This window comes from Lipophrys pholis (genome assembly GCF_963383615.2).
Source record: "Lipophrys pholis genome assembly, chromosome: 12".
NCBI lineage: Eukaryota > Metazoa > Chordata > Actinopteri > Blenniiformes > Blenniidae > Lipophrys > Lipophrys pholis.
In genome coordinates, this window is record NC_137641.1 from 15,281,387 (window position 1) to 15,303,562 (window position 22,176).

A 22,176-nucleotide genomic window follows, 5' to 3' on the forward strand; every position below is an offset into this window, starting at 1 on the left:
AGGCTTTTAAAAAAAACTATTTATGCAAAATGGAAGCTTAGCAAAGCAGCAAAAGCAATAGTTCATGCTGAATTAACATCTTCACTTCATCTGCTCTGGTATAATAATGTGAATGTCGTTAGACTGCAGAGGATACTCATTACAATAATAACTGTTTTCATGCAGCCACTACTTAAAGGGACCCCGTCACACCTCGTGTTGTTGCCGACAGCTCGACCTGTAATTTGCCTTTATACACCGTGCAACTGTACACAACACTGCAGGTATCTTTATTTGTGTGTGTGTGAATCTTAGTCCAGGACACTTAATCGTGCTCAACAAAAAGCAGGAAGGATCACAGAACAGTCTGTGTGAATGTGGGCTAAGAAACTATCCAACTCAGGGACAAAAATAAAACAGTACAGTGCTGAAACACGTCCCTGCTTCTTCTCTGTGTGATGGGAATTTGAATTTTGCGATTAGCCTGAGATCACGGTTTCATTTCATCGGTCCACCTGATGTTTGTCACAGCGGGAGACTGTTTGTGTCTGTTTTCATGCCAACCTCCAGATCCAGTTTGTGATGAGGTGCACACATCATCACTCAGGGCAATACATTTCTCTTGGAGACCGTGAGGCCTGTGTGTCTTTAGGGCATTTAGGGACTGAGTGCAGATATATTACACTATGGACTTTGTCTGGTGGGCTCCATGACGTATATGTGGTCAGTCTAAATAAATCCTGTGGCTGTAATGGGAAACAGGCAATCGATTGAAAGAAAACAAATACTTTTCAAGCCAACAGTCTCACATTTTACCTTCTGGAAAAGAAATCCACATGAACCTTAGTTTGACTATCCACTTCTGTTTCGCTAAAGGTAACATAACCCACGTTTTGAGAAAAAACAATGCAATCTAATAAACAAAACAGCTTTTGTGTGCATGTGTTCAGAAAGTCACCGTCATAGGATAGCTTTCACACCATCGCTATTCTTACTTACATTAAATGTGTTGGATTTCACTGCTACATTACTGCAGGTATTGCTGCTGTTTACGGGTTATGAATGGAGTCGGGCCACTGTGCTATGTGAGTGCTATCAGTTGACACATTTTGAATGCCAGTTAGTTACTGACAAATTTGCCATTGAGGTCATCTGACAGACCTAGTTTGGCACCTCGGGTCGAAATGAATTTAAAAGTGAAAAAGAAAAGAAGCCTGCCAGGTTTGGATTCATTTATGATGACAAGACTTTATTTTAAAGGCCAAATTATCCAACAGTCCATTTAACTTCTATATGTGATTCAAGTTCGGGTTGCAGGAAATTGAAGTCTCAAATAATATAAGGTACACCAAGGAACCGTCACTTCATTTGACAAATCATTAAGTGGTTCTATTTAGGGTTTTGGTTTTTTGTTGGTTTTTTGTTAAAATGACCTCAAACTCAGAGACTTTTGTTTGTTGTTTTGACTCATTTGGCTACTTTTTAATTTGGAGGCCACTGATGCTCATTTCCATTGTGTTAGATGTGTTAATACTCACAAATTATCACTGAATTTATTTGAAACTGTGTGATCTTATCTATAAACGACCAGTGTTGGGTTCAGCTGCATTTCTCAGCAATCATCTCGGTACCCATACATCCATACATGACTATGGTTAAAGGCAGGCAACATCTTTATTTTCTGCCATTTTGTCCCCTGACAATGTCACTTAGTTGTTGTTTTTTTCCTGTTAAGAACTTCCACAAGATTTGTTATTGCCATTTGTGGACAACAAAATAAGGTTTTGTGTATTACACAGGTTTTTCAGAACACAAACTGGCTGACATTTAGACCAGAAGACCAGCAGGTTACAAGTCGAAGCAATGCAATGATGACAACATTCTCCAGATTGTCTCCTGAGCGTGGCTGTTTACGGCGCCTGCTTTTAGGGGAGCAAATTTAGCCTCTTTGTTTGTTCAGGATTTACAATAGGCACCGCCGGACCTACTCGGGTTTCACTGAGGAAGTGTTTGGTCTCTGCTAACAAGTCGATAAACAGTGGCACACTACTGGAACTCATGACATTCGCTTTTGCATTTTCTGAGCCTAAATAAGGATTGGTCGTAAGACAGGAGAGTCATACGCCTAAAGGAGTTTTGGTAAATGTAATTCCATCTTTCTCAAAGTTCCTGCAATGAAGCCGGAAAGGCTAAAGGTAGCGTGAATTCACACATCCATTTTGTGTATATGCTATTTACATATACACTGAATGCACGTAGTTGGACTGACTGCAGCTTAAAATACAGAAACTCAAAATGAGGTTGCTCCTGGGATTGTCAGTCACATTATTAGTTTTGTTTTTGGTGTGGCTGTGGCTCAGTTGATAGGGTCGTCCTCATGTCCACATGTCAGTCCTTAAGACACTGAAACTGCTCCCAATGGATGGACTGGCATGAGAATGAGTGAATGTGCTTAACATTGTAAGTGCTATATAAATGTAATCCATTTATAAGTTGTGCCTGAGAAAGCATCGGGGACAAGGATCAGCAAACTGAACTGCCCTGTGTAAAGTTATATTATGTGCTTGAAGGAGTTTCTGCTGTTTGGCTCTGCTCACTGAAAAGCTACCTCAGTAGGTGAGATTATTTCATCTTGGTTCATGAATCATGGTTCTTAAATGGCAAATGGACCTTCAGTGCATTGTACCACATGAGCAGCTTAAAGATATATGTCATATTCGCTCACGCAGCAGTAGCAATGACTGTGTTCTGTGTCTTGCACAGTGTAAAATTCTGTATAGGACAACCAGCCTTTGAGATTTGAAAATTATCAACTTTACACACTGAGCCTCCCACAATTGTAATCCCTCATTTCCAAGAAGTAAAAGTGTATCAAGAAAGCAGCTTGGACTGTTTCCAGACATATACGGCCTCACGTATAACCACACAGGGTGGTTTGAACATTTCCCTCTTACACTTACTCAGTCTGTCATTGCATTGTCTGTCTTTGTATTTCGGACGCTGTGTGTGTATACACACTCAAAAAACAGGCACACACGCACACACATCACACTGCGCACAAAACCAGATGTCTGCTCTTCCTCTTTCTGTATGATGTGGAAAGCAGCCATGGCAACTGGCCTGCGGTGGGCTAACAGGGCGGGACAATGACATCAGTGGTCCGTTTCAGGGCTGCCACACAGATAGATGTGAAAGTGTTAAGAACAGAGTAAACAAAGAGCGAAGAAAGTAGCAGGAGATGGCACACAGACAAAGACAAAGATCAGTTTCAGACCAATTTCACAGTAGTCTTCTGCTTGATAAGTTTAGACGTCTTTGATGGATTTTCTGGAATCTGAAATGATTCACAGAAAAAACAAATGACGCAAGATCTGGAAGTCGGTAGAATAGCAGCCGTTATTTCAACTTTCTGCTGGTTTTATGGCAGGTTATATCCTCAAATACCAGATTTATTATGCATATCATGCAACACTGTGCAAACATATCAGTGTTACCTCATGAGAGGGTCACAGATGGAAGTTATCCAAAGGTGTTAAGTCTTCCTTCTCACTGCACTCAGTTTTGGACATGTTTGATCACTAGAGGGAGCCAGACACAAGCTCCATAAGACACCCTGACAGGCCAGATAAAACACATATAACCCAATGTGAATGTACAGCAGGATGAATAGTAAAATCTGATTTACTCCCATAATTCTCATCTCATTCCGACCATATTTTCAACTTCTTCTTGTTGCTTCCACATCATCTTTATTGCAATTTTTAAATGAGTGTGATCTCAAAAAGTGCCATGCACAGACTGAGTGTAACACTGAGAGGTCATACTCACAATGACTGATTTAGATTTACATAAGAAATATGTTTATGAATAACATGACGATTAATTCAAGGGTTGTAACAAATGACAAGGACTATTATGCAACAGATGCAAAGAGATGATTATGTCACACTGCATCCATTTGTCACTGCATTACAGTCGGTGTTAAATAAACATTTTTGATTTTTAGGAGGAGGCACTGGTACATTCAGGGGTACTTTCAATAACCTCAGTGCACGTGTCAGTTTATTTAAAAAAAACATTTTTTACAATAAATAAATAAACTGTTAAAACAAAACTGAAACATTTACTCAAGAAAATCTCATCAGAATTGACCAAACACAGCTTGTTTGGCATCTCAGCATAATGATAGAAAATCGTCTGGTCCAACCCATCAGTGTGCCTCTTTATACTGACATTGTTTTTCACCCGTTAGACTATACATACAGAATGTTGTCACTGCACCAGAGCAGATTAAGAAACTGCGAGTACTCCTCCAGTCAAAAGTCTTGCTTGTCGTTAATTCTGGCAAGACGTCATGCAGCTTAGAGGAAGCAGAAGTAAAACCCATTTCCTGCTAGAAAAGGTGGAAAAAAAGAAAATGAGATTGGGAGGAGCAGGGAGGAGGAGATACATGAGGTGCATTTCTGTGCACACATTACTGCCATGGAGAGATAAAACACATTTGAGGTCAAAGTTGTGGTTTGTGTGACAAATGTTGTACAGCTTGTGTTACTGCACAGGCTTATAAATGATTCTGATTTCAATCAGTGATTCCCAACATTTTATCCAGTTAAAGGTCATTGCCTAGATGGTTGGTTACAGAAGGCATTTTAGTCCTGAAATCTAGACGTGGTGTCATGTCCCTTCATGAGACCAAGGCCTTAATGTTAATCACACCTTTACAGGTAATGTAAGATTAGATTGATACCACTTATATGATTTTGATGTATCCCTGTCGCTCCCAGCCTGCCTTCAGTCCAGCTCAAAGAGTTGCAGCAGTTCACCTGTCAGTTACTGCTTGGTCAGTCGTTACGTTTATCATTCCATCTACCAGTGTGTATTTCTTTCTTTCTTTCTTTCTTTCTTTCTTTCTTTCTTTCTTTCTTTCTTTCTTTTAATTGAAAGTATGATCCATCAACTGATTGGACGGTTGGACTGACTGAACAGTTCAGTCTGTTTGAGAAGTCCTGAGATAATTACTAAGGTATTTTACACATTTTGGGTGTTTTTTGTCGATCAGTGTATGTTTATTTAGAATTTTGAGTTTTAAACCCTTAAAATCTTTGAGGGCAAAGATTATAATGCTTTTAAAATCTCGGTGCATTTCATTTGGATTCATTCTGATCTCTTTCTCTGTGTTGCATATTCAACTTGAGGAGACAAACCTACACTCATGGCATATATTCATAATATCCTTTTGAGAATTTTTCTCATTGGAATTACTCTGGAAGTCCATTTTAAGACAACACATGCCTAATCTTGTTAAAACCCTTTAAATAATAGTGCTGGTCTTGCTATTCGTTGCTATTGTTCAGATAGTCTTTCACACACAATCAAGGTTAGTGTTGAAAATGATGCATTACTGCATTTCTAAATGTGGAATTAAAGCCTCAAAATGAGTTCTGACACTAAGTTGAAGGAAATGATTTCAATGACTTAAGATAAGATTCTTGGTTGTAATAATTTACCTTCACCAACTCAAATTGTGCTTGAATCACTAGGAAAGTGTCCAATGTTCCAGTTCAATAGGATTCGGACAGGCTGCATTGTAATGGACAATGCACTCTGATAAGACGCCGGCTCTCCTCAGAAAGGACACTAGTTTTACAATAGCTGTCTTGAATGTTACTATATTCAATTCACTTTACAGCAAGGACAAGCAGCTATTATTTTTCAATACACAAACATATGAGGAGACTCATTTCATATCAGACTGACCAACCCTGACCTGCAATGATTATGAGGATATGTGTAGTGTGTTGAGGACACAGTTACATTTTAATTATGATGCAGTTTTTATGCTCGATTCAGTATTTAGAAGCAACCAACAAGTAAGCAGAGCTTTCCCCGCACAATATAGCACAGCCATTGTTTGACTGGGGACTCTAGCTGAGTGTTCTCCTGAACCTCCACAATTATCAGAGCTTTGGAAAACAATCTCCTGCAGTATTATGATTGTTAAGTAGCTGTGTACCACCTGCATGCCACGCAACTGAACCACCTTCAGCAATGAGTTGAAATGAAGGCATCCGTTAGATGTAGAACTGGGAGGATTTTCTCTGTTGCACATCAGTTATCATTTCCAGAGGAACTCCTACTGAAGTCGATGGTGCAATGCTTTGAATTTGCTGTGGCTAATTAAAAAAAAACCTCCTTATGTTCATGGTTGACATTTTGAAACCTCGGCAGTCTAATTAGGCATGCCATCAACCTGGGTGCTTGTGTTTTTGTAAAAGGCTTAGGATGAAACATCTCTCATTTGGTACACAGTGGACTCAGCACAGCATGTTCATATTCACTGCTACAGATATGATGGCTGAACTCGAATAATTCTCCAATACCGTGGGAAAATTGATCGTTGATCATAGTACTTTAATATTTCTTTTGGATGCATGAACACACACACACACACACACACACACACACACACACACACACACACACACACACACACACACACACACACACACACACACACACACACACAGACCCTGCCGCACAAATTCCTCAAGTCCCGGAGGAGTGTATTCTGTAGCAAGGAAGCAACCCTGGTCCTCCTCCCTGACTGCTTCCTAGTATTGTTGTTCACATGTTCACATTAATCTCCTCAATTCTCCACGTGAGCATGATGCATGATGTATGTGAACAGAGGCCTGTGCTAGGCAAAGTGCAGGAATGCTTCTGATGTCTCGAGAAAAGCAACATTGGCAGAACTGGCTGTTCAGACATTCCTACGGTTCTTGAATCATCAAACAAAAAAGAGTTACCTCCTTTATTACTGTGATGAAAGGGATGTTGAGATGGACGGCACGATTTTATGCATGTATAATATACGGCATTATGCAGAGATTGTTGGAAGTAGGTACGCAGGTCACTGTTTGTTGTTGGTTGGTTGGTTGGTTGGTTCAGTAAGTAAGATCGTAGGGTTGGTAGGTAGGTGGGTGGGTAGGTATGTAGGTATGTTGGTGTGTAGGTGGGTAGGTAGGTAGGTAGGTAGGTAGGTAGGTAGGTAGGTAGGTAGGTAGGTTTGTCAATTTATTTGATTGGTTGGCTTCCCGGTCTCTCTGTATATACAGTATATTATAAGGTAGGAAATAAAGTGGCTGCCTCAGTTTCCCAACTGCTGAGCTGAATATGAAATGATGAATTCAGCGCCGTTTGACAAAATAAACCCTGTGACAGCTGAGTACCAGGCTTTTACCCAGTCTTGTTCCATCGTACCAAACTGTTTTACCCAGTTTCTTTGCAATTGTCTGAGCTCCCTTTTAGAATTTGGGTTTAAAATCACTCAGACAGAATAACAATCAGATAAAGTCATTTAGTCTGAAAGGATCTGTCCTCATGATAATAGACTCAAGTGATTTTTATGAGCCCAGCTGTCATGTTTGGTTTCAAATGAACAAAATTACATATTCTTTGGTAGAAATCTTACCAATATCTTGAGAATAATACAAAACGCTTATGCTATTTTATGTGTGTTTGCAGGCTGGAGTCTGAAATTGGTGCCCTGGAGAGTGAAGAGTCCCAGATCTCAGCCAAAGAACAGGTTCTTCGACAGCGCCTGAAAGAGACAGAGCGCTCAATAGAGGACCTGCAGAAGGTATACAAACATAAAATGCTAAAGACTATTAGTGTTAATGGTGCAGGAGCTTTGAAAGCGCGTTGCAGTAGCTATACGCTATTGTCCTCCTTTTAACAAGTATCAAATTCAAACCTCACATAAACTGTGTGTTTGGCTTGTATTTTATTCTGTTTATCATTATCTTAATCAGACCTCTTTCTCGCTGTGAGCAAATAAGAGGAGTGAAGCAGTACAGTATCTTGCATAGCCTTCTGGGTGATAATGAAAACACCTCTTTCTTTTATTTTGCACAATCATTTTATTGTTGAGACTAAACCTCAGAAACAAATAGACTTGTGTTTCCATCGCTTCAGCAGTTTCTCAGCACTCTACGCTGTCACATTGATATACTGTATGCAGTCGAACACCAATGGTGACAGCTACCATGCACCGTGCTTGACCTCCATTTAGGAGCAGATTAGGCTCAATCACCCTGCAAATTTAGGATTGAAAGATGACCTGCATTACCAGCTACTCCAGTGGATCTCAAGGTGTCACTGGAAAATTGCAAATTAGATGAAAGTTAGTGTGCATGATGCATGTAGTACTTTATGACATTTAAATAATACATGTTGTAACATTATTGTCCGTTAATAAATAATTGGCTGCTACATGGTGTCTGACACCAACAGCAAAGCAAAGAAACTTCACAACTTCGCAATTGACAAGACAACCATGCATAATAGATACATATACAAAGAGAGTGGGGGCACAGTGATACCCATCTGACCACAATCAGGTAGAGTGGTTAAAGAGTAGTTAAAGTGAGCAATTAGACGGCATAGCAACATGATACCTGAGGAGGGGAGGGACAGAGCACACAAGAAACGTCCCGAAACAGAAATGTCAACGTACATACAAATCATAACGAGAACTGGAACTCCAGCAATAATCATGACCAAGAAGACAAAAGAGGCAAAATACAGAATCAGGAATTCCTCAAAGTGACTTAAACATGAAGCCACACACTTGATCAAAGACGTCAGACACCATAAGCGTGGCACAAGAAACACTAGCAATGGCCAGGTGACGTAATACAGGCTTTAACCTAATGAATCTGAACAACACAGATGTTAACTCGCTCTGAAATGCAGCTGCATATGAACATGGCCCGGAGATATAAATTGCAAATATATGAGGTTATGGTTAAGATTACCCTACAGGAAAAACCTTAATTGTTAATACCCAAATGAGTAGACTTGAAACATTACGAATTGTACGACAACACTGGAAACTCAATTCGCCAAAAGGGAATATAACATAAAAAACAGAAAGGGAATAAACTGGTGAAACGCACAAGATACAACACATAATAATTTGATAAAGGGTCAAATATCATTTTGATTTATATTTTAAAAAGAAAATTCGCAGAAATGGGACACAAAAGCCACAAAAATTGCTTCTCTAAATTTTAGTTGAATGTTTTGTCGAAGGGGAGTTTATTCTATCATGAAAGTCGAACTTCAAGAGCAGTTTTACTCCTTTTATCCATGTTTCTGGTGTATCTTGCTGATGTTTTGTTGCAAATGAAACTTTGCTCAGAAGACTGATATAAACCTTCATTTGCACTGACTTCAACCAGGTATTTTGGTTTCAGAGTTAAAATTCATTACTTTAATGCAAATGTGGTCTTTCGTATGACTGTAAATCAGTCCACCCCTTGAATCCTCAAAATATGATCCAGTTGTGTCGCCGTCAGCTGTGACTCACTTGGTTTGTCTTTCTTTCAGAGCCTGATGACCCAGGATGAAGGTATGAGCAATGACATACACACGCACACACACACACACACACACACACACACACACACACACACACACACACACACACACACACACACACACACACACACACACACACACACACACACACACACACGCACACACACACAAACAAACGTGCCTGTGTGTGAATAATAGTCTCGCTGAGGCAGGAGGGATGCAAGCCAGCGTTTGGTCCCGTAGCCCCCAAACACACACACACACATACACATACACACACACACACACACACACACACACACACACACACACACACACACACACACACACACACAGTCATATTAGCGGGTTTACGCGCAGACACAGATGTACCTGCACTCACACACATACACACAGAACAAGAACTATTGAATCTCACACACACACAAGGCCATGACTCTGCAGCCTGCAGTCGCTGGCTTTATCCCACCCTATTCATCATCAAGCCCTGTAAGCCCCTGCAGCTTTGTTCCTGCCATCACACACACAAAGCAGTAACAAGTACGCAAACGCACACTCACACACTTCTGCTGCATAAGCATTGAACCGTTGGGGTACTGGAGTTGCTACGGACACAGAGGCTACGCAAGTGTGTGTGTGTGTGTGTGTGTGTGTGTGTGTGTGTGTGTGTGTGTGTGTGTGTGTGTGTGTGTGTGTGTGTGTGTGTGTGTGTGTGTGTGTGTGTGTGTGTGTGTGTGTGTGTGTGTGTGTGTGTGTGCATGGAATAACGGTGGGCAGAGTCACACAGAGGCGTGGTTAATTTTCCTGACAGAGGGCTGCATGCATGTGTGTCTGTTTGTGTAAGGGTGTGGCTACACATCACTGAGGTGTGTGTATGCGAGCCTGACTCGTGTGTGTATCAGGATGTTAGTGGGGTTAAGAGTGTGTGTGTGTGTGTGTGTGTGTGTGTGTGTGTGTGTGTGTGTGTGTGTGTGTGTGTGTGTGTGTGTGTGTGTGTGTGTGTGTGTGTGTGTGTGTGTGTGTGTGTGTGTGTAACTCTCCCTCACACTGCATCCCACTGACCATGTGTCATTTCTCCTCTCGTGCTCCTGCTCACTAGATGCCAGTGGCCGCCCTCTCTCGGACCGCATGGACCCTGACCCCAACCACCTCATCCCAGCCTCCCAGCCACGGACCGGCCTGCCTGCTTCTGGAGGGCACGCCACACCAAGACCTGGTAAGGCTGAGGGAGGAGAGGAGGGCAAGGGAGGTGAAGAGAGAGTGAGGAAGGGAGGGAGAGAGGAAGGGAGAACAGGAAAGTTTTGGGCTTCAGCCAAGTTGGATTATAGCTGGTATAAAGTCATATGTACATGGAGGGCCGACAGGGAGAGACGTACACGTTTGCGTGGACTCAAGAACTTACTGTGTGTGCTTGCAGTAAAACACAATGATAAACACTGTTACTTAACAGGGAGATATCCACTTGTAGGTAAACACAGAACAGACTAAAAATTAATTTAATTATACAGTGAAGCCTAATTAGTTTTTAGTTTAATAAGAAATCTCGATATTGCTTCTGACGCACACGCGCGCGCGCACACACACACACACACACGTACATACATATAAATACAGTGGATAGATGGATGGATAGCTACATACATACATACATACATACATACATACATACATACATACATACATACATACATACATACATACATACATACATACATACATACATACATACATACATACATACATACATACATACATACATACATACATACATACATACATTTTGATAGATTAAATAGTCTACCTCAGTATATCCCTGATTATCCCTTATTACTTTTCTGTTCCTAATTGTTATTAGCTCAAGATCTTTTGTGTTTTTTCATTGTTTTTCATGCTGCTGACTTTGCAGGCGAGAGCAGCTCTGAAAAGCAAAAGCTCAGCTTTGAGGGAAACGCAGTGCAATGTGCTGTGTGATGGAGATTATCCATCAGTAAACAAGCGTGAGGATCAATCAATTTTTCTCGGACATCACAAACTTGTCAGAAACGTGTAGTCACTTAAGACACAGTTAGTGTAGGATTCACTTTCTAGTAAACTGACCCGCTAACCTCTGGAGTCCATTGTATGTTTAGATAAAGTCATGGTAATGTGATATGTTCTAGTAATTGCAGATCCACCGATCAGCCAAAGCATTATAACCTAATAATGTATGTTTTGCACATAAAACAGCCCTCAAATTTGAACCCCAGTCGACCTCTGAAAGTGTGCTATGGTGTGACGTGGCACCAAGATATTCACAGCAGAACCTTTAGGTCCTGGATACGCCAGTCATGACCCTCTTACTGGTTCACTGCTTTTGTTCCTTGGAATTGTCTTGATGGACCCTGACCAACCAGGAACACCCAACAACAGCTGCAGTTTTGGACAAGATCCGAACCAATTGTTCAGCTATCATAATTTGGCTCTTCTGGAACTGACTCACATGCTCAAATCCTTTTTTCCAGCTTCTAACTTTTATAAGAAAGTGTTCATTGTGCTGTATTCCACTCACTAACAGGTGCAATGATTAACAGATAATCTGTGTTATTCACGTCTTCTGTCAATCATCATAATGTTATGGCTAATCGGTGTAGCAGTTGACATCAGTGGATGAAAATATATATTGCAGATGTCTGTTTTCAGAAACACTGTGTCCTCCTGTCCTCACACTTCACTCCCTCCACCCATTTCTCCCCACACCCCCTTTCCCGACCCTCACTGTTCCCCACCCACCTTTTCTTTTCACTCTTCCTTGAAATCCCACTTCCTCATGCATCTTCTCTTTTCCTCCCATCCACCTCCTGCACCCTCCCATCCCATCCCCACCTCCCCTCCTAACAGCAATGTTTGCCATGGAGATCAATGTGCAGCACGACCCGCAGACCGGTGAGCAGCGCATTCTGTCGGCCAACCGCGTCAGCCCGTTGGATGCAGCATCGCGCGGGGTCAAAGTCTACGACGATGGCAGGAAAGTGGTCTACGAGGTCACATCGTCTGGAGGCGTGTCAACCACCACCGTAGAGAATGGATGGAGCTCTGCACAAGTCGACCAGCTCATCCAGCGAGCGGCCAGGCCTTCAGTACGAGGAGGAGATGGTGGGAAGGGCCATATTACAGTGACCCCAGCCACTACAGAGGCCTACGTTTCCCCGGCAGACATCGATGATCTTTCTCCACCCTCCTGTGCCCCACCATCCATCCCCTCAAGCCCGCCAGCCCAGGTCACCCTTCAAAGGGAAACTCGACTGGGCATGATGCCTCCTTCGCCCGCTCCCATCACCACTCAGCCGGGTTCCTCGGTCCACCCTGGTACCGAGCTCACCGCCCCACCCCAAGCCAGCACAGAGCACCCTATCACCATGGTGTTTCTTGGATACCAGGACGTTGAAGACACAAGCGAGAGCAGGCGGCTGCTGGGCTTCGATGGCGCCGTGAAGGCCGAGGTGGTGCTCATCGACGAAGATGACGAGAAGTCTCTGCGGGAGAAGACGGTCACTGACATCTCAGCCATTGACGGCACGGCAGCCGACCTGGTGTCTGGACGGCCGGCCACATCCGAGGCAGTCAGCACAGAACTGTCGTCTGACGGCCGCGAGCCCGACAGCACCTCTTCGCCCCCCGCAAACCCACCAGAAGCCAACACGGGCCCCCCACCCGGCCTCACTCCCGCCACAGGTACAGACAAGAGGAAACGCTGCGAGTGCTGCATACTCATGTGACTGAATCTTCTCCCTCTTCCGCTCTTTTATTATTACCCTCTTCTTTGTCTCTGGATGATTACTAACAGAAGCCCTGCCTTCCTCCTCCTCCTCCTCCTCCTCCTCCTCTGGATTCTGATTGGCTGGCACACACACACACTCATGCACTCGCTGTTGTCCAACTTTTGACTTTTTACTCAGTGACATGGTCACCTTTGCATCACTGCTCTTTTATTACCCACTCTGTCAACAGTGGAAGCTCTTCGACCTCCACTGCACAGCTCACAAATCCAGATGCACACCAAAAAGCAGAAAATAAGCTGTGTTCACGCTGCTATATTTATGACGAAATCAGACAGACAGTTTGAGAGAATCAATGTTTGTTGACAAACAGCTTAAACTGGGCTTTTAGAAAACTCCGCTCCAGTCTTCAATTTGACTTCATGGACAATCAGTCACATGGCTAGGCTTTCAAACCAAACAGTATGTCTGGCTCTAAGAACAATCAACCAGATCCACACCTTTAATAAGCCAGTTCATAAAACATGCGAAAAACACGCTCTTTGGTTATTCTCTGTTCAATCACTTTGTTTTTCTCCTCCAATTGTTTCCTCACATAAACAACCACACATCCAATGTATGAACTCAAACAACCCACCACCTTTCCTTGAGCAGACTCCCTCTGATGAGGGTGGAGAGGTGGGTACTCGTTGCCTTGGTTTCTTTATGTGCCTCTTCATTCTACCACACTAATAGTCCTAACAAAACAAAGAAAAACTGAAAAAAGGTGTTTCTGTTAGACTTTTCTTTCAGTTTGCTGTTATCTGAACATTTTATTTTCTTTTGTTTTGAAATTTAAAAGGCCATTGAATTGTTGAATTGTTGGGGCACTTGTTTCCATGGGAAACTGAGGTTTGACTCTTTAGTTAGCATCTCTCTCTCTCTCTCTCTCGCTCTCTCTCTCTCTCTCTCTCTCTCTCTCGCTCTCTCGCTCTCTCTCTCTCTCTCTCTCTCTCTCGCTCTCGCGCTCGCGCTCTATTGTTGCCTCCAGTAACTCCAGCTATTCCACTGCTGAGGTAATTTCCTCTTATTATAGTACTTCCAAACTCAGCAGCCAGTAAAAAAAAGAAAAAAAAAGAAAACGTGGAACACCTTTTGGCCTCCAATAGGATCTTTACAGCCAAACCTTTTTCCAGAGCACAGGAAGCAAAATGGCAGCTTAACAAATATCTACTCCGGCAGAGAGGGAACATGTTAACTCACCTGTGAAAACAAATATGGGTTACCACGATCAGCCTGGGCACAAACAGCGTGACTCTTACCGAGCACTACTAGATGGTTAATCTATGACTTGGATAGCTGTGCTGAAAATGAGCTATTAGACAAAGAAACTTGTGCAATTCATGTTCATCTTTTTTATCCATATCATATATTTCTTTGCTTCAGAGATCCATTATGCTCTTCCAAATACAATGAGACTGGACACACTGCCAGCCCTTGCTACAGTCGCCATCCAGCCCCTCGTTTACTGCAGGTGCTAGAAAGCGATCGAGGCCTGGGTACCATTAAGACATCATGGGTTCCACTGTAATGGACAAATTTTCAGAAAATGTCTCAAAAAGCACTCATACATTCAGATTATGTTGGGTGATAATGGATGCCCTAGAACATTGCTTTATTTCAGGCCAATTTCATATTCAATCAAATCGAGAGAAAGGCTTATTAACGCTAGATCAATATATATATATATATATATATATATATATATTGATCTAGCTAGATCAATATATATATATATATATATATATATATATATATATATATATATATATATATATATATATATATACAGGATCTTTCCAAGCATGTTAAGTTAAACACAAAGCGAGAATGTTAAAATTACAAGACACAAGTCAAAATTTAGGGAATCAAAGTTGAAATCACTTTTTTGAACTCATGGCATAGCATGACAATAAAGTCTAAAGGTTAATGTTTCATCTTTATTCTGGAAATTAAGCTTAAAAGTTTTTCCTGATTCCTTTGACTTGTCGAATTCTTGATATTTTTGACCATGTTGTCCACATTTTGACTTGATTTGTCCAATCTTGACTTTCCTCTTTCAATATGAAATATATATGTAATATATTAATCATTATAGCAATTTTATTCTAAGCAATTGGTGTTTATTAACCAAAAAAAATCCCTGAAAAAATGTTCTCTTCATATAACGTCTACAGTTTATGTCTTATTGTGGCCCTAATAAGCTATCATGGAACGTGTGTGAAAAAGACACCCACACAAAAAGTTAGTGAGGCTCTTTAGTCCCAGATCATTAATTTTTGTTGTGTTTTTGGTATTAACTAACTATAATGTAAAATCATCTGCCTGGATGTTAATCACATTGACATATTTATTGTTACATGGGCCGAAAAACAAAAGCTAAAAACGCTGAAATAAACATATTTTAATGCACGGAAAAATCTAAACTAGTCCTGAAGACCCCAACTTGTTTTCTTTCCATCGCTTCAGTGATTTTTAGGACTTTTTAGCCGGTTCTAGCTCATGACTGAAAAATCTTTGTTGACAAGTTTCAGTGGTTTTCAAAGTGTGGGGCAGGGTTCCTTTGAGTGGTGCCAGGGAGCTTGAGGGGGCGAGGGGAGCAGCAGCAGGAACAATCGGAGGGTCAGGGGGGTGCGTTTTCCCAGCAGGACTTAAAGAAAGAAACAAATGTAGGGCAAAACAATTACTTTATCAAACTCTTTAACTAAATTTGTAACAGGTAGACACATAGAGATTTAACAGACATTTAAAACTGAGAGCATCATCAAGCATTATCCTACATTGTGAGAAACATTAGGAAGTGAATGATTACTTAGCGTGAGACAAAGCATGTGCAGCTGAGAGTTGGGGGTGCTTGGGGGGGAGGGACACATTCAAGCTCTTTGAGCGGGGCAGGGAGGGACTATTGCTCCTATACTTTGAAAATCCCTGGTGTACTTGATAGTCATAAGTAAAACTTAGGTGAAAGACCAATAAATCCTTTCTCTCTTTGCATGGCTCTGTGCACAGCTAAAATCGCACCTGTATGCATGACAACAAATCGCCCTTGATTACAAACATTCGTTATACATAACATTTAGTGTCACTGGCCATCGCTGCTCTCTGTCAGTCTAAAGCCTGCACTTTGTTTATCCCTGTGTAGATAAAGAATGTAAATAAGCTCTATATATTCTGCTTAGTGATGATTTTATTTTCCACATCTATATAGAGATCTAGAGAAAAACATTTATTATATTACGGTACTAGACGTGGCCTACGATGCCATTACTGCACAAACAAGAGCTTTGCAATAGTTTCATCCTCTCACTTCACTGCTATGCTGTATTTAATCTCGCATTTAACCCCACGTTTGCCCCCTCCCTCAGGCCAGCACCACTTTTGCGTGGCAATTAACCACCGTAAAAGTACAGCAGGTAGTGATATCCTTTTTATTAAATCTTTATTTGCACCAAACAGACTTTACAGCTGGTGTTGCCTGGGGATGAATCACAGATATTATCCTGCTCAGAGCGTCTGAACATCTTCATTGCACAGCCATTTGGTTATGAGGACTCAGGAGACGATGCAGAGAAGTGTATAGTAGCAAGTCTAGTGTTATTAACCCCCCCCCCCCTAAGAAGACGTGTCATGTGCACACGATAAACAACAATACAAGGATGCACTTATGGTATGTGAGAAAATACCATCACAGTTTGAAATTAAAATCGACAAAAGAAGAGTTGGAGAATGGATCCTGACCAATCCAGTGTGTGTGTGTGTGTGTGTGTGTGTGTGTGTGTGTGTGTGTGTGTGTGTGTGTGTGTGTGTGTGTGTGTGTGTGTGTGTGTGTACTGCAAGGAGCTGTATGTGAACAACCAATATGTGTTTAGTTTACCAGCCCCACTGCCACAGCTGCAGTACTGCTCCAACTCTGTGGGGGTCTCTGTTTTCCTGTCTGCCTGCCCTCATGGTTGTATGTATGGACTGTTCAAACAAAAAAAAAGGAGCCATTTTCTACTGTTCACACCTCTCTCTCTCTCTCTCTCTCTCTCTCTCTCTCTCTCTCTCTCTCTCTCTCTCTCTCTCTCTCAACTCATTCTGTTCTCCAGTCTCACTCTGTCACCTCCTCCTCTCTCTCTCTCTCTCTCTCTCTCTCTCTCTCTCTCTCTCTCTCTCTCTCTCTCTCTCTCTCTCTCTCTCTCTCTCTCTCTCTCTCCTCTCATGTCTGTTTTCTCTCTCTATCTTTGGTCAATAAAGCTGAGTTTCTCCAGTGCCCCCCTGCTGTCTCTTGCTTGTTGTTCTTTCCATCTGTCTCTAACATTCACTTTTTCATTGGCTGCTGACAAACAAACAATCAAAAGCTCTCCTTTAATGCACCCAGCTGTTATTGATACCCACGGCCACTAACAAGCACGCACATTAGATTTTCAGCAGCCACATGATAAGACCCCATTTTCTCACATATAACGATGCAAAGGTTACACGACTTGAGAGGAGTAGTTCATTGACGGGTGGGATTGCAGCGGATTTTGCATGCCTGCTTTGCGCTACAGCCCCACATCATTAAAACCTCTTGCATGTGAAGGACGGTAAGAAGGTACAAACTACTCCCGTGCTACACAAAGGTATTTGAGTGAGACGTTTTTCCCCGGTCAAGTCACGAAATAGGAAAGTGCAGGACAAAAGTCCCTTTCGAGTGAGCTGAAAGTCACAGCTAAGTTCACACAATCGCTGCTCTGATTCATAGAAGCTTTCATCATCTAGTAAACCTTAAAAGACAAGTACTGTTGATGCAGTACTTTTGGTCCAAACTGGAGCAGGGAATAATAGAAAAAATAGCATTTTAACTCCCTGTGCTCCTTTTTCAAATGCACTCATGTGATTGTTGTAATTATGGTGTTTTCACCAGCTGAGTCACAGAAAATAACCTGAAGCATGCCGCTTCATATTTTTCTCAATCGTACCTACAAGTAAAGATCTAAGAAGTAGTCTACCCAAGTTTCATCCCATGGTAAGTCCCTGTGGATTTGGTCTTTCCAGCAATTAACGATTAATTTAGCATTTTGATCAACTTGAGCAGAGTTCATATAACCAAATCCAAAGAAGTGTGAACACGTCTGTTATTTCATAATCTCTTGAGATGATTTGGAGACTAAATAATAATAAGAAAATCTAAAATTTTAATGCGAAAGTAAAGCAACTGTTATGTAACTCCGAGTCAAAAGTTCAAGCCTGATTCATAGAAGTAACAGACGGCCTCGACTTGGGTGTTGCTGAAAACTGCTCTGAATCCATAACTCATAAGCAGTAAGTAGAACTGTAAGATGAATTGTTGGCCTTGCTTGAAATATTTAGAAAATAGGAAGAAACATTCCGATTGAAGCTTATTTGGTGAGCATGTGTGGCACCTAAAGACTATGCACACTTTAAAAATATTGAACTGGTATATAAGAAGTGCTGGAATAAGTAATAATTCCACGTCTGTTAAAGTAAATGACCTTCCATTGAGAACAATAATAAAATATAAGCACAATTTTTGAATACTAAATGTACTCAAAGCAAAAAGGTGATATATTATTAGAAAAGAAAGAAACAACCAAAGAAAGGTTTCAACCTTTGACGTTTCCGTGTTTCACACACAAAACAACATGAATGTGAGCGTGTAAACTAATAGAAGATGAACATCCCGTCCCATCTACTATGACGAGGCTCAAGTGTGTTCCTCCCGCCCGCTGAGCTCAATCTGCAACAAAGCATCATGATTTCAAGGTTAAGCGATTGAATCTGGTTTGTTACATTCAGTCTGTGGGCATGACAACCGGAACGAAGGAAGATAAGGAGAAAGACTGGAAGAAGATAAAAGAGGAGTAAAAGAAGGAAGGCAGGTAGATTGACATTAACATTTTCGATTTTTTGGGTTCAGAAAACAGAATAAACAGTGTACCTAATCATTTCAAAGAAAGTGAAAGAAGAAAACTGATATTTGACTCACTAAGATTCTGGACACTCCCGAACGAAAGACATATATTGTCACGGATAAACAACAAACAGTGTGAATTACACTTTTAGAAAAATCACACACATGCATTTTAAATATGGTCTTCTTCCCTTTACGACTGTGTGCCATGGATGACAGACACCCGTTGACACACCCACACATCCCCAGAAGACATAATACAAGGTGATAAATAGTTATAGCAGAGAAAACGTGACCACCAGCTTCTGGAAACTGCAGTCAGGGCACATGCACATGAGACCTGTCTGAGTGTGCAGGATGGGCGTGTATTCCATGATAATAAACTCCTAATTGAGTTATCTTCACCAGATGACAGGATGCTGGCTTGAACAACCAGGATCACAGATAATTATTGCAGACGCACGCAGGCATGCACACACACACTCAGAGGCACACACAAAGCAGAAATGAAATAGAAGTGAAGGGAAGCTCACACAAACTATCTATTCAACCTTCAGGAGAGTGATTAGACGTGTAATAAACTTTAGTTTGACTTATGCCGCACAACGCTACCAATACTGCCGGGACTAATACTGCTGCTGCTGCTGCTGCTGTGACTAAAATCATCACCTATGTCATCTTAACTACTTCATCAACAGATGACTTCTCCATTTCACCTTCTTCAGACGTTTTCACAGCATGCCCTTGTGGGAAGTTAAAGCAATAATATGAGTTGAAGCAGTCGTGCACAAAATATAGTTTCATATTTGCTTTATGGCTGGTAAACAATTCAAGATCTCATTGCTGGAATCTTTCATATATATATAGCCGTTTCTAGACAGATCACACATTTTCATTTCAAGAAAACAGTAAAATATGTAAGTTATGTACACAATAAAGAAGAAATTACAGTACAGAAAGTAAAATGCACATACCTTAAAGACACAACGTCTGATCGTTTTACTTTGAAAGAATTGTTTTCAAAATGTGAGGCAGGCCCTCCGTGGGATGAACCAGACAACAAAGCAGCAAAAATTTGGGGAACAGGAAGAATCACTTTGGATGTATTGGGTGACGTTGACTTTACAATGCAAGGTAACCAACTATTCCTGGCCTGTCCAGTCGTGTTTTACACATTTCACAACGAGGTGGTTTAGTAAGTCCCTTAAGCATTAGAAGAGACAGCAGATGACATCGCTGGATGATTTATCAGTGTAGAAGATATACTGGAAGAGGGAAGCTGCTCGTACTACAGCCAGAAGAGCCAACATCCCCTCATGAACAACACAGGCCTTTTCTTTAAACTGAGTAATTGCCCCCATTTAAAAATGGATTACTTGTACTTAACAGTAAAAAAAAAAACACAGTTACAAGCCCCGAGCTTATTAGGTTAGACGAACTGCAAACAGAATTCGTAAAAGGAATTTTCTAAAACATCACACAGGGATTTGTAGTTTCCTTGCATGGGTCACAAACATGAGCCACATTCCTCTATATTAAAAAAAAGAATTCCCATAGAAGTCGCAGACACCTTGAGAAACCCTTTTCAGTCAAGGTTTTGCCTGTTAGAGAAATGAGCCTTCAGCATGTCAGTCTGGTTGTTCCTTGTCCTCAACCGTAATTTCTTTCATGAGACCCATTCAAGACCCATTAAAGACAAAATGACGTCTGGTTTGCAGAGAGATCACATGTTAATACAGTCAGTAACTGTCACGTAAACTGCAGGTGGATATTGAACAAATCTTTGCTCATTTGCAACCTTCCTGAAGTATTTGTACGACAGCCACAAAAGTACCAATTCAGTTTAAGTCTGCAGTGAAAAATGTCTGTTAATTTCAGAATTTTCTCGGGTTTTCGTGTTTCCAACTCGCTGTTGCTTGTCACAGCTCAGTGAGACACAGCAGCAGTTGAAGTGAAACTGGCTGGGACTGTGCTGTTGTTGGTCGAATGCGAACAAATCAATACTCATATTTTCTTCCCTTGCAGCCTCATTGCGTCTTCGTTCACAGGGAGTGTGGGTGTGAGAAGGTCGAGGATGATTAGATCCTCAGTGTGAAGTGGGTGACATCAATAAAAGGGACGGAGACTACGTGGCAGCCACAGAGCGCACAAATTCACCAGGGACTAGTTGTCTTTGCCTCTTATTGAGTTTCAAATATTTCTCACATAAATGATAACTGATTTAACTCTATATGCACCAATACACAAGTGCTGATTGTGCACAAATTTTCAGTTTTACCCTTTCACATGATCAAATCCTTATAATGACGTATTCCATTCAATTAAAATGAGATAACTTTTTAATTTTAATTCTATGAATAAAGATCCTATAATTAAAATTAAAAACAACAACAACAAAAACAACCTTGTATACGGAGTGACGTATTCTGGCGAGGTCAAGTTTAGCTACGAATTTCAGTTCTTGGTACAGTGGCATTCATCTGAAAATAGGTCTTTTACAGATTTAAATGAAAGGAAGAGAAGATGAGATTGGAGACAATAACTCATATTTTGCTTTATCGCAGGCTACAGCCAGGAACCATGGGTTTCCGTGACAACAGCGAATGGCTACCAAGCTCCCGTTCCAACTCGACATCCACACACTGCGATGGTGAGTAACGTGTATCAGGCAACACGGTGATTTATTTGAACCACAGAAAGAACGATGGGCCCAAATCACAGGACTGCAGAAAAGTTGTGGGATAATTGTACAATGTTGATGACATTGAAACAGTAATAAACATGTAGTTAAAGTTTTCAGGAGAAGTTTTCACGGTTGGTGTGCTTCGGTGTCAGAACTAGTTGGTTTTGATTGTAAAACCAAAAAAAAGGTCATGATTTCACAGAACATAATTCCATTTGAGTGTGTGTGACTCCTGAAGTTAGCGCTGTGATCAATATGACTTACTCCGTACTGGGAATGACTCCAGTGTGCTGTGATCCTGGATCCTCAAGTTGGATAAAGCTTAAAGATGTACGTATGGATGGATAAAAGTATGACTTAGGTTTGTCAGTGAAACAGAGCCAAACTCAATTAAAGCCCCCAAAAAATCAACAGTCTCCTGGGTATCCTATTTTGAGGTCATT

The 22,176-nt window shown here is 41.3% G+C and overlaps 1 protein-coding gene across 1 annotated transcript in view; it reads left to right on the forward strand.

Moving 5' to 3' along the window:
• The window catches only part of palm2akap2 (PALM2 and AKAP2 fusion), an 81,006-nt gene that overhangs the window by 28,823 nt on the left and 30,007 nt on the right, over positions 1–22,176 (forward strand). The window contains exons 4-8 of the mRNA XM_080476535.1: positions 7,504–7,618; positions 9,370–9,391; positions 10,460–10,576; positions 12,238–13,071; positions 21,615–21,700. Coding sequence (XP_080332661.1) covers positions 7,504–7,618; positions 9,370–9,391; positions 10,460–10,576; positions 12,238–13,071; positions 21,615–21,700 — 1,174 coding nt within the window. The remainder of the gene's footprint in view (positions 1–7,503; positions 7,619–9,369; positions 9,392–10,459; positions 10,577–12,237; positions 13,072–21,614; positions 21,701–22,176) is intronic.